Genomic DNA, 13,089 nt, shown 5'->3' on the forward strand with positions numbered 1-13,089 from the left:
GAAAAAGCTGTGGTGCCCTAAGAGGTCCAGAAGGCAGGCTGAATATTAATTAGTATTTTTATTTTTCAAGGAGAAGACTGGAGTGAGGTCTCTTAGGTACACAAGACTAGGGCTGACCCGAGGTGGAAGGAGAGAAAGCCCACACCACGGGATCTTACCTCGTCTGCGTCCTCTGAGTGGGTGGAGAGCTGGTCATGCTGAATAATCTCAGCATCCTCCTCTGTCGGTCCGTTGCCCACCCTGATCCCACCAAAGTTGAGAGTTCCCTACACAGATGAACAGAAAGAGTAGAATTTGCCTGGGCTTTAACATGACATTCTGTGAGGTGGGAAGGGCGATGGTTAGTAACACAAACCTCAGAAAAGCATATGTTTAACAACAAAAACAAAACCCACTGACTGAACGGCTAAGTAAAATCAAACAACTGATCCACCCCAACCACCGCCTCCCCAGCCCCAGCCCAACCTACAATTACCACCTTACCCTGCTTCAGAGGAAATATGCAGTTCTGTCTGCTGTGCCAAGAGGCACCAGCCTCACCTGGGTCAACACTAATTGAGAATCCTGCTTGAATGAAAACCTTAATACGAACAGATTCTCACAACAAGTACAGCTCTATCTGTAAAGGCTGCAAGGGCCTAAGCTTTTCTGGCCCTAACGATTAGACTTTCTAAGAGGAAGGGGGGCCAAGTGACATTGTGATTGTACCCTAGTCTGATAAGCTTTTAACAGGAGCCCAAGAATTCCAGCAACTTCTTCCAGAAATGTACCATGTCTCTGCCCAGGAACAAAGAGCTTCCAAGGTCAGAGAAGGAAAAAAAAGCTTAATGTACATTCACTTGTGGCTAGAGAATGCTGAGCTTAAAAAGATGAGATGGGGCTCCTTTTCTTCAGCAGAGAGCTCTGGAATGTTAGAACAATTCTTCCACAGGCACGTGGGCAGACGCTGACGGGGCATTTGCTTCTTCTGAGTTCACAAGCACAGTCTTTTGTAGGGTCTCCAAAAGTAGATTTTAAAGTCAACTTGATTTGAAAAAACTTGAGTTTTTCCAAACCCAAAGCAAAAAAGACTCTGGGAAAAAAAACCAGGCAGAAATGAGTTAGGTCTCACAGATCCCAATTAGTGCTAACCTGCCACAGCGTGAAAAGGAATTTAAACAGCAGCCCCCAGAATCACTTCATATGGTTTCTGTCCAGGGGGCCAAACAAGGCAAGAGCTCAAGGGCAGCTCTCCTGCAACCTGGCCTTCGGGCAGCAGCATGAGTAGTGTGCAGGAGGCCTGCGCAGCTGCCCTGCGCTCCTCATCCTCAGCTCCACCTCCTGGTGTGCCATTTTTTGCCACAGCTCTCGTCACAGTTTAATGCCCAGCTCAGATCTAATTATTTGCACAAATCCTCCCTCCTACTCTAGCAGTGGTCCTTAACATGCTGGTCAGAGAACTAGTTGCATTAGAATTACCCCAAAAGCTGCATTTTAAATAGAAATTCTCATATACTACTCCCAGAAATTGTAAATTTAGTAGTTCTGGGGTGGGGCCCAATAAATCTGTATTTTAAAAATATATTCCCAAGTACAAATTGTATAATCATTGTGAAGGGTTTATCAAAATTTTAAATGCATGAACCCTTTGAGATTCAGCAATCCCACTGCTGGAACATCTAGGCTTGCAAAACTTTGGCAAGGTATATGGATAAGGGGCTGGGCGCGGTGGCTCATGCCTGTAATCCTAGCATTTTGGAAGGCCGAGTCAGGCAGATCACCTGAGGTCAAAAGTTCGTGATCAGCCTGGCCAACATGGCGAAACCCCGTCTCTACTAAAAATACAAAAATTAGTTGGGCGTAGAGGTGGGCGCCTGTAATCCCAGCTACTCTGGAGGCTGAAGCAGGACAATTGCTGAAACCCGGGAGGTGATGGTTGCAGTGAGCTGAGATCGTACCACTGCACTCCATCTTGGGCAACACAGCGAGACTCTGTCTCAAGAAAAATAAAAAAAAGACATATGAAAAAGGATGTTCCCTGAATTGCTGTTTGTGATAGCAAAGAATTGGGAACAACCAACACATCCATCAAAGAGATAATGACTTTGGCATGTCCAGTGGAATATTCTATGGAATTCTAGGCAACCATAAAAAAGAGTGATAGTCAGCTGGGCACGGTGGCTCACACCTGTAATCCCAGCACTTTGGGAGGCCACAGCGGGCGGATCACAAGGTCAGGAGTTCGAGACCAGCCCGGCCAACATGGTGAAACCCCGTCTCTCCTAAAAATCCAAAAATTAGTCCAGGCACAGTGGCTCACACCTGTAATCCCAGCACTTTGGGAGCCTGAGGCAGGTGGATAACGAGGTCAGGAGTTCAAGACCAGCCTGGCCAACATGGTGAGACCCTGTCTCTACTAAAAATACAAAAATTAGCCGGGGGAGGTGGTGGGTGCCTGTAATCCCAGCTACTCAGGAAGCTGAGGCAGGAGAATTGCTTGAACTGGGGAGGCGGAGGTTGTAGTGAGCCAAGATCGTGCCACTGCACTCTAGCCTGGGCGACAGGGCAAGACTCTATCTCAAAAAAAAAAAACAAAACAAAAATTAGCCAGGTGTAGTGGTGCATGCCCATAATCCTAGCTACTCATGAGGCTGAGGCAGGAGAATTGCTTGAACCTGGGAGGTGGAGGTTGTAGTGAGCTGAGATCGTGCCACTGCACTACAGCTGGGTGACAGAGCAAGACTTCATCTCAGAAAAAAAAAAAAAAAGTGATTATCACTATGAAACAATCTTCAAGATACACTAACTTTTAAAAAACGTAATAGATCGAGAGGCAGAACAGTGCCACAGTTTAAAACACAATTTCTCATGTGTCTTTTTCTACATGCATAGAGCACACTCACACCTATCAATAGAAGACAGGCAGATATCTGTCAGAGGCAAGGCCCCCACCTGTTAACAATGCCCCCTGAAGAGGAGGACTGTAGTGGGGGCAGGTGGTTTTCTTCTTAGTTAGCACTATATGCATTCTCTAGCCAAGTGCACCTATTGCTTTATTTTTTTAATGTCAGTAGGGGATTGTCAGGACCATGAAATTATGGGCCACTTTTATTTCTTCTTCCACTTATTTGTTTTAATACCCTAAGAAACAAATTCAAAGTCTACCAGGTGACTGTGATGTGCAGTCAGACTTGTGGGCCACCAGAGCCTGGACACCTCCAGGTCATGCACATATTCCACCTGGCAACCCTCAGAAGGTGGACTGAAAATGCAACGAAGGGCACAGGAGGGGACTCCTGCATATCCTGGGCTGGGTTATAGGATATAGGAGGAAGGCTTCAAGGTTCAAGGCTCCCAAAGTAGAAGGCCATTTCTGAAGCTTTCTCCAACTAGCAGATAAACTGAGGAGCAGACAGGTTAAATCTCCCAGCCAAACACTAATAAGGATCTCTTCAGAACACAGGAATGAGAGTTACAGGAAGGGGGATGAGAGACACATGTCAGCAGAAAAAAGAAAAGAAAAATTAAACTGTGATATATCACTCACAGACAACCAAGGGGACAAAGAACAGAACAAAACCAGATCACTGTTCATATCCTCAGCCCTCTGGGGTCAAAAATCCAGAGACTTTCTTGTAGACTGATCATCCTGATGCAGGCTGCTCTCCAGGAACAGATGTTTGGCTAAAGAACCAGTGGGGTAAGAAGACCCTATGAATGTGCAGGTTTCCAAACAGGGGACTTTTAACTTAGAATTTATCACAGAAGAAGTTGCCAGACTTAAATGCACTAAGATCTTGTCAGAAGCACATCTTATATATGCTAAGACTAGCAGAAAAAAGAGTATGTGTTAAGGACATTGACAATAGGTAGTATGTGTTCTAAAGGTTTGTTAAATGTCTCACAGGGAAGTCCCTACTTGAAAATGTATTTTAAGCAGCAAGATTAAAATTTTTTCTGACTCAAAATGTCAGCCCTTTTAGACTAGTTCCAGAAGGATGACCATAAGAAGTTTTCCAAGTTTAAAATCATCAGAAACACTTAATGAAGGAAATGGTTATCCATCTAAATCTTTCATTTTATTTAAAGAAGTATATGCTTCGAGCACATAGAAGTAATGCGTAATCACTACTGGTGAGACTTTTACAATCTTATAGATTCATTCATAACTTAGAATATATTAGGCTAATATATTTGTGCATTGTAAGATTTTATTTAAAAGATGTTTTTAAGGACAAATATTCAAAGTGCTGTTACTGAATCTTGAATTAGTATCAGAAGAGGGAAGGATCAAGACAGATCACTTTGGTTATGACACCAGATGACAGTACACACGACACATCGGAGAGCAGAGGTCTCACTGGAACAGCTGAGGACATGTGAGGTCTTCTGAGTTTCTCACAAAAAACTAAACATGTATAAACTTTCACTTTCAAAAAGAAGGTAAGTTACTACTAAAAAAGATCAAATGTCCAAGCATCACTCTAAAGTAGAACTCTAAAGTGCAGGGAAATCAATTCAAGAATCACAGAGATATTCTCGCTTCCATGCTGAAAAATCATCCAATACATGGTCACAAAATACAGACATGAAAGTGGGTGAGTCCAAGAGCTGTCATCTTGGATTAAGATGATGGGACTCAGTGAGGGTACAACAAGCCACTTTGTTGCCATGGACATGCCTGTACTTACATTTTTGAATAGAAACTTAGTAGACCAATGCTAAAGATGATGCCAGAATCTATTCTTAAGAGGTGGAACTTCTGTCATCGTCTCAGTGAGTAACAAGGACATATTTCCCAAAAGTACACATGTCCCATGCTCTCAATTTAATTAAAAAGAATTCTGCTGCACTGTTTGCCACCTCTTTAAATGAAATGTGATGGTTTGTTGGTTTTAATTCACTCACTGTTGCAGCCGCTGCTGCCTCTAGTCCCTGTTGGCTCGGGTTTGGGCTGACTGGGGCCTCCACAGGTTGCCCTTCCTGATAGTGAATGGAAGAAAAGAGGAAGGGGAAAGAAAACAAAAGAGGGAGGGAGTGAAGTGGGAAGACGAATGGAGGGTACATGGAAGGATGAAGATGGTCAGAAAAGGGAGAAGGAGGGTCTTGTAACTCAGCTGCTCTCCACAGGAGTCATCATCTAACAGCCGTTTAAGAGTCATGCAACAAGATCGTTTGGGTTTTCCCAGGCAGTGTAAAGTAAGTGCTATTGGATACCCAGAAATTATGCATGATACTGAACATCTAGCAAATTTAACTGTGTGTGTGTGTGTGTGCGTGTGTGCGCAGAATTCATATACACACAGACATTAAGTAAACGTATATACATATGCTGCTTTTTAAAAAGAAAAAAAATCAACGTGCTTTAAACCAAACCTTTTTCCCAGATGTTTTGGTCAGTGAAAGTATCACAGTCTCATTTGAAAGGAAAATGTCTCAATGTCAGTCCTGTGGTTGCCCAGGCAAACCGCATGAGTGAGTTTACCCGTCTGCAGCTCTTGCAGCCTTGCTTGGCTTTGGCTGATGCTACATCTAGACAGGCATAGGCCTACATTTTCCTGAGCGCAGCGTGAGCAAAAGCATGACCAGGAAAGGTAAAAATTTGTGACTTTTCTCTCCTCTAGCTACTCAAAGCTGAATCCAGATGTCTTGAGCAGCAGACATGTTTCTCTGACTTGGCAGGCCCAGTGCTCGTGCTGGGACATAACACAAATGCGTTTTGTTTGTTTGGTTTTTTGTTTTTGAGACAGAGTCTCACTCTGTCCCCATGCTGGAGTACAGTGGCACAATCTTGGCTGACTGCAACCTCTGCCTCTCAGATTCAAGCGATCCTTCCACCTCAGCCTCCCAAGTAGCTGGGACTACAGGCACGTGCCAACACGCTTGGCTAATTTTTGTATTTTTAGTAAAGATGGGGTTTCACCATGTTGGCCAGGCTGGTCTCAAACTCCTGACCTCAAGTGATCCACCCACCTCGGCCTCCCAAAGTGCTAAAGTGCTGGGATTACAGCAGTGAGGCAGTGCGCCCGGCCACAAATGCGTTTTAATAGTATACAGATTTGTGGCCGGGCATGGTGGCTCACGCCTGTAATCCCAGCACTTTGGGAGGCCAAGGTGGACGGATCATGAGGTTAGGAGTTCGAAACCAGCCTGGCTAACATAGTGAAACCCCGTCTCTACTAAAAATACAAGAATTAGCCAGGTGTGGTGGCGTACACCTATAATCCCAGTGACACAGGAGGCTGAGGCAAGAGAATTGCTTGAACCTGGGAGGTGGAGGTTGCAGTGAGCCAAGATCGTACCACTGCACCCCAGCCTGGGGGACAGAGCGAGACTCCATCTCAAAAAAAAAAAAGAAAAAGAAAAAGAATATATAGATTTGTGCACAATTAATTATATCCACTGGGGAATTGCCTTGATCTTGAACAAAACAAAAGTCTAGTAACTTTTAGCAATAGAAATACACCTACCAAATGCTTTCTCCTCAAATACTGATGGCGAAGGACCAATGGTTTAAACAGCAGCATCCAAGGTACACACAGTAGTGCAACCACTACCAGGAAACACTGAATTCCTTTCTGCAGAGTAAGAAGAAGGACAAGGTACGTCATATAAAAGTCTACCGATCACATACGCAGTTTCCAAATATGGCACAAATTTCCCCCAACAGTACTTTCTTACTAATCTATGAATAACACTATCCAATTTCTCAAAATAATTATCACATTTTGTGGCAAAGCCCTAGAATTGTCCCATAGAAGGGCAGTTATAAATTTTTTAGGGTCAGAGAAACATCTGGCTTCCTGATCAAGTATAATCATCTCAGACAGCCCGCCTCTGGGCTGACGTACCTGTCCAGAATACAACATTGAATAACCAGACTCTGGGTAGGAAAAGAGGAACATGTTTATGAAATGGATCAGAAGGCTTGGTGCATTCTCAGAGGTATGAGCATCATAGGCCGTCCACTTGTAAAAAATAAGGATAACCAAATAGCCAAACAAAGAGGTCATGAAGATTATTTCAGGAATAAATCCAAAGTAGATATTCAGGGGCTTCTTGAAATAGCTAAAAAGGAGAGAGAAAAAAATGTTAAGGGTAAATGGGCCTAGGGCCACTCCTACACTGAATGGAGTATTCACTAGATTTTTCTACTTAATACCCCCTCAATTCTGTCTTTATCACTTTAAGCAGCAGCAACCAGAAGCTGGAGACAACAGAGACAATGCAGGATTAACTATCACGGTCAAACTTTTGAACCTTGGTTTTGTTTTGCTGTTGCTTTTTCTTTTTTGAGGCAGGGTCTCACTCTGCTACCCAGCCTGGAGTACAGTGGTGCAATATTGGCTCACCGCAGTCTTAACCTCCCTGGGCTTAGGCGATCCTCTTACCTCAGCCTCTCGAGTAGCTGGGACTACAGGCATGCGCCACCACACCCAGCTAATTTTTACATTTTTTTGTAGAGATGGGGTTTTGCCATGTTGCCCAGACTGGTCTTGAACTCCTGACATCAGGTGATCTGCCCGCCTTGGCCTCCCAAAGTGCAGGATGACAGATGTGAGCCATTGTGCCAGGCCTTAAACTTTTGAACCTTGAACGGCTCCAATACCATCCCCACCATTCTCTCCATGAGAAAGAGAATGGAAAAATCTAGCACATTTTGAGACCACAGTTCATAACTTTTTTTTTTTTTTTTGTAGAGATGGGGTCTTTTGCCGTGTTACCCAGGCTTGTCTTGAACTCTTGGGCTCAAGTGATCCGCCTGCCTTGGCCTCCCAAAGTGCTGGCATTACAGGTGTGAGCCCCCACACCCAGTCCACAGCTAGTAATTTTATGTGAGTTGCACATCAAGGAAAAAAAGAGACCTCACTTATTTTGATGAAAATTGCTCAAGTTTTTTTCAAGTATCTTTACTGGAACAGTAAATTGTTAAAGGACTAATATTAAGTCTAATTTAAGACCATCAACATTTTTTTTTTTTTTGAGATGGAGTCTTGCTCTGTCACCCCGGCTGGAGTGCAGTGGTGTTATCTTGGTTTACTGCAACCTCTGCCTCCTGGGTTAAAGCAATTCTCCTGCCTCAGCCACCAGAGTAGCTGGGATTACAGGTGCACGCCACCACACCCGGCTAATTTTTTGTATTTTTAGTAGAGACGGAGTTTCACCATGTGGGCCAGGCTGGTCTTGAACTCCTGACCTCAAGTGATCTGCCCGCCTCATCTTCCCAAAGTGCTGGGATTACAAGTGTAAGCCACTGCACCCGGCCAGACCATGAAATTTATTTATTTATTTTTTTTGAGGCAGAGTCTCACTCTGTCGCTCAGGCTGGAGTGCAGTGGTGCCATCTTGTCTCACTGCAACCTCTGCCTCCCAGGTTCAAGCAATTCTCCTGCCTCAGCCTCCCGAATAGCTGGGATTATAGGCGCATGCCACCACACCTGGCTGATTTTTGTATTTTTAGTAGAGACGGAGTTTCATCGTGTTGGCCAGGCTGGTTTCGAACTCCTGACCTCAGGTGATCCACCGGCCTTGGCCTCCCAAAGTACTGGCATTACAGGCATGATCAACCGCGCCTGGCCACACCATTAAATTTTTAGAAAAGCGCTTCTATAATGTAGAATGAGGTTCTGAGTTATTAATCCCTCCCCAAAGATGTCATGATTTCTTTACGCAAAAGCATTCTCTAAACTATGCACATTCTTATGACAGAAATGGAACAACTCACATATGGTTGAACAGACTCAGGCTGACTCCAAACAGCATATGGATGATACCAAGGATAACAGACATCTTCATCTTAAAGGAGTTCAAGAAGGTCAGTTTATTGGTAGCAATGTTCCAAATCTGTCATAACCCGAGAAAACAAATAGGTATTATAAAGAATTCTCAAAGGGAAAAATATTCCTCTGTTTAAAAAACAATTTTTATTTATTTATTTAGAGACGAGTCTCGCTCTGTCGCCCAGGGTGGAGTGCAGTGGCGTGATCTCGGCTCACTGCAAGCTCTGCCTTCTGGGTTCACGCCATTCTCCTGCCTCAGCCTCCCAAGTAGCTGGGACTACAGGTGCCTGCCACCACACCCAGCTATTTTTTTGTATTTTTAGTAGAGACAGGGTTTCACCGTGTTAGCCAGGATGGTCTCGATTCCTGACCTCGTGATTCGCCCGCCTCGGCCTCCCAAAGTGCTGGGATTACAGGTGTGAGCCACCGCACCCGGTCGACAATTTTTATTTATTAATCAATATTATTTATTATGGAAAATTCTAAACAGATACTTAAGCAGACAGGATGGTATAACAAACTCCCAGGCACCTATCACTCTGCTTTGACAAAATTTTTTTTTTTAATCTTGCTTTTGAGGAGAATGCTTCAAAAATTAACATCACCTTATAGTCATGAAAAAAGATTACTGCCACTCACTCATCTCCACATTACTACAAAGTAAAGTCCAGATATCATGTCATTTTACCTGTAAATATTTCAGTGTGGATGTCTAAAAGGAAAAGACTTATTTATTTATTTATTTATTTATTGAGATGGAATTTCGCTCTTTTTGCCCAGGATGGAGTGCAGTGTTCATGATCTCGCTGACTGCAACTTCCACCTCCTGCCTTGCCTCAGCCTCCCAGGTAGCTGGGATTACAGGCACAGGCCACGATGCCCAGCTAATTTTGTATTTTTAGTAGAGATGGGGTTTCACCATGTTGGCCAGGCTGGTCTCAAACTCCTGACCTCAGGTCTGGCCTGAGGCCTGCCTCGGCCTCCCAAACTGCTTGGATTATAGGCTTGAGTCACTGCGCCCGGCCAGTAAGGCTTTTTTTTTTTTCCTTTTTTTTTTGAGATGAACTCTCGCTCTGTCGCCCAGGCTGGAGTGCAGCGGTGAAATCTCGGCCTATTGCAAGGTTGGGTTTTCACCCTGTTAGCCAGGAAGGTCTCGATCTCCTGACCTCATGATCCGCCCGCCTTGGCCTCCCAAATTGCTGGGATTACAGGCGTGAGCCACCATGCCCGGCCAGGACTTATTTTTAAAACATGACCACAATATTGTCATCACACGTAAATGCATTAACAATGATTTCTTTTTTTTTTTTTTTTCTTTTAGATGGAGTCTTACTCTGTCGCCCAGGCTGGAGTGCAGTGGCATGATCTCGGCTCGCTACAACCTCTGCCTCCTGGGTTCAAGCAATTCTCTGCCTCAACTTCCCGAGTAGCTGGAATTACAGGTGCTCGCCACCACGCCCGGCTATTTTTTTTTTGTATTTTTAGTAGAGATGGGGTTTCACCATCTTGGCCAGGCAGGTCTTGAACTCCTGACCTCGTGATCCACCAGCCTTGGCCTCCCAAAGTGCTGGGATTACAGGCGTGAGCCACCGTGCCCAGCTAACAATGATTCTTTAATATCATAAAATATATAGTCAATATGCAAATTTCTCTGATCTGTGTCCAAACCATTTTTTTTTTTTTTTTTTTTGAGACAGGGTCTTCACTCTGTCACCCAGGCCGGAGTGCAGTGGCGTGATCTCGGCTCACTGCAACCTCTGCCTCCCAGGTTCAAGCTATTCTCCTGCCTTAGCCTCCCGAGTGGCTAGGACTACAGGCGTGCACCACCACACCCAGCCAATTTTTATACTTTTGGTAGAGATGGGGTTTCACTATGTTGCCCCGGCTGGTCTGGAATTTCCTGACCGCAAGTCATCTGTCTGCCTCGGCCTCCCAAAGTGCTGGGATTACAGGCGTGAGCCACCGTGCCTGGCTTATACATTATGATTGTAGATATATCTCTTGAGTCTCTAAACTACAGGTTCTCCTTCCATCTTTCCTTTTTCATTCATTACAAAATTTCTTTTGAAGAAATTGGGTTGTTTATCTTACATATTTTCCCACACAGTCTATGTTTTGCTGATTGTAGCCCTGTGGTGCTGTCATTCCATCTATTTTTTTGAGATGGAGTCTTGCTATGTCCCCCAGGCTGGAGTGCAGTGGCACGATCTGGGCTCACGGCAACCTCCTCCTCCCAGGCGCAAGCAATTCTTCCACAGCCTCCTGTAGCTGGGACTACAGGCATATGCCACCGTGCCCAGCTAATTTCTGTATTTTTAGTAGAGATGGGGTTTCACCATGTTGACCAGGCTGGTCTCGAACTCCTGACCTCAAGTGATCCACCTGACTCTGTGTCCCAAAGTGCTGGGATTACAGGCATGAGCCACCTCGCCCAGCCTGTATTATTTTTTTCTTTTCCTCAGCAGTCAGGTGCCCTGTATTACATTCTTGCTGCCACTCCATTTTTACAGCACACAATAAAGAAGACTTGATCATACTTAATTTGCCTAAGCATTTGAAAAAAAAATTAATTCTGGGATAAGTTTTTGTAAGTTTGTAAATATAAGAATGCAAGTCTAAAATCCACAGGAAAAATATATTTCTGCTTTGCTAAAATGTCTGCTAAAAATAAAAAAACAAACTAAGTAAGCAGAAATAAATTAAGAAATGGGAAGGAGTCTTGAAAAATCAATCTTCCCAGAGTCGATATTATTAACCACCTCAGAAATAAGCAGCGCAGGGAAAAGTATGTGGCTCCTCAAGGCACTTGGGTCTCTTATGGCTTAGAAGTCCTCTGAATACATACATCAAGGTTTCCCAAAAATATGTCAACGAAAACCCACATAACTATTTTTGTTTGTTTCTTTCTTTCTTTCCTTTTTTTTTTGAGACGGAGTCTTGCTCTGTCACACAGGCTGGAGTGCAGCTTGCTCACTGCAACCTCTGCCTCCCAGGTTCAAGCGATTCTCCTGCCTCAGTCTCCCGGGTAGCTGGGACTACAGGCATGCGCCACCACGCCCGGCTAATATTTGTATTTTTAGTAGAGATAGGGTTTCACCATGTTGGTGAGGCTGGTCTCGAACTCCTGACCTCAGGTGATCCCACCTCCTCGGCCTCCCAAAGTGCTGGGATTACAGGCATGAGCGACCATGCCCAGTGAAAGCCCACGTAACTATGTATCTTCATTTTAATTCTCTTGCTTCAGGGTTAGTGTTAAAAAATTTGAGGTTACATATAGGAAGGAAGTCCTCTTACTGGATCAATGCCAAAAGGGTATGGTCCACCAAACACTCCAGGGAGGGCTGGGTTCAGCTGTAGAACAGGGTTCCCCCGAAGCGTCTCTTCACTACCATGACAGGGAAAAAGTCACATTATTTTTGAACAAGAGAGGGAAACAAGGGTCCAGAAACTGACCCCAAAATAAATTACTATAGCTATCTTGTCTCTTCAATAAAATGGGAGGGGAAAAATAAAGAGGAGAGACTAGCAGCTGAGACTGAGGGATCCAAAATGACAAAAAGAAAAATTAAACACACAAACACACAATCAAGTAGGGAACTGGGGAATCTGGTTTTAGTTTCCAAAAAAAAAAAAAAATCATTTCTAATCTTAGTTCCTGGATACTTGCTGAACAAATCACAAAGCAACTCACAGTGTGGAGCATGAATGAGGAGACACTGTCACCACTTCCTAAAGAAGTGTCAGTTTACCACTTGTCTTAAAAATCAGGGCTGCACATGAAAGGAATAAGCTTTGAATTTTAGCTTCTTCTGCAACTTACGTCCAATTATAAGTAAACATCGGCCGTACACTCCAGGATGACCCAAAGATATTAAGAGACTTGGAAAAGCAATCATTGTAGATGAGGCCAGTGTACATGGAGAACACACCCATCAATAAAATAATGTATCGACCACTGAACACAGTGCTAAACATCTGGGAACCAGAAGAAAGAAGGAATGAGAATGTACTCACTGCAGCTCACATTGTGACAATGTTATTCAGAATATACCTGCCCCTTTCTCCAGCACTACTTTACCCCATCCTGATTCAGAGAGCTTGAAGTAAAAACCAAAATACAATGCTAATGAGACAGTCACTTTCACAGGATGTGGCCTCTATTTTTTTTATTAGGTTGGCACAAAAGTTACTGCGGTTTGGGCCATTTCTTTTGGCGGCCAAAACCGCAATAACTTTTGCACCAACCTAAATAATTTTTATTTTTTAGAGATGGGGTCTCACTATGTTGCCTATGCTGGTCTCGAATTCCTGGGCTCAAGTGATTCTCCTG

General features: G+C 44.0%; 1 protein-coding gene across 15 annotated transcripts in view; it reads right to left on the reverse strand.

Moving 5' to 3' along the window:
* The window catches only part of ATP6V0A1 (ATPase H+ transporting V0 subunit a1), a 63,991-nt gene that overhangs the window by 14,780 nt on the left and 36,122 nt on the right, over positions 1–13,089 (reverse strand). For 14 of the 15 annotated variants that reach the window (XR_010110637.1, XR_010110638.1, XR_010110636.1 and 11 more), the window contains exons 13-18: positions 12,580–12,734; positions 12,054–12,144; positions 8,705–8,823; positions 6,831–7,047; positions 6,450–6,557; positions 159–266 (exon numbers count right to left, since the gene is read on the reverse strand). Coding sequence is in view for 12 of the 15 variants with exons in the window: in XM_034941829.3 (XP_034797720.1) it covers positions 159–266; positions 6,450–6,557; positions 6,831–7,047; positions 8,705–8,823; positions 12,054–12,144; positions 12,580–12,734 (798 nt within the window). In the remaining 3 variants the exon portion in view is untranslated. Of the gene's footprint in view, positions 1–158; positions 267–1,746; positions 4,963–6,449; positions 6,558–6,830; positions 7,048–8,704; positions 8,824–12,053; positions 12,145–12,579; positions 12,735–13,089 lie in introns of those variants that run through there. The other variant, XM_063599036.1, reaches the window with a different exon arrangement.

Source organism: Pan paniscus, chromosome 19 (genome assembly GCF_029289425.2).
Source record: "Pan paniscus chromosome 19, NHGRI_mPanPan1-v2.0_pri, whole genome shotgun sequence".
Lineage (NCBI taxonomy): Eukaryota > Metazoa > Chordata > Mammalia > Primates > Hominidae > Pan > Pan paniscus.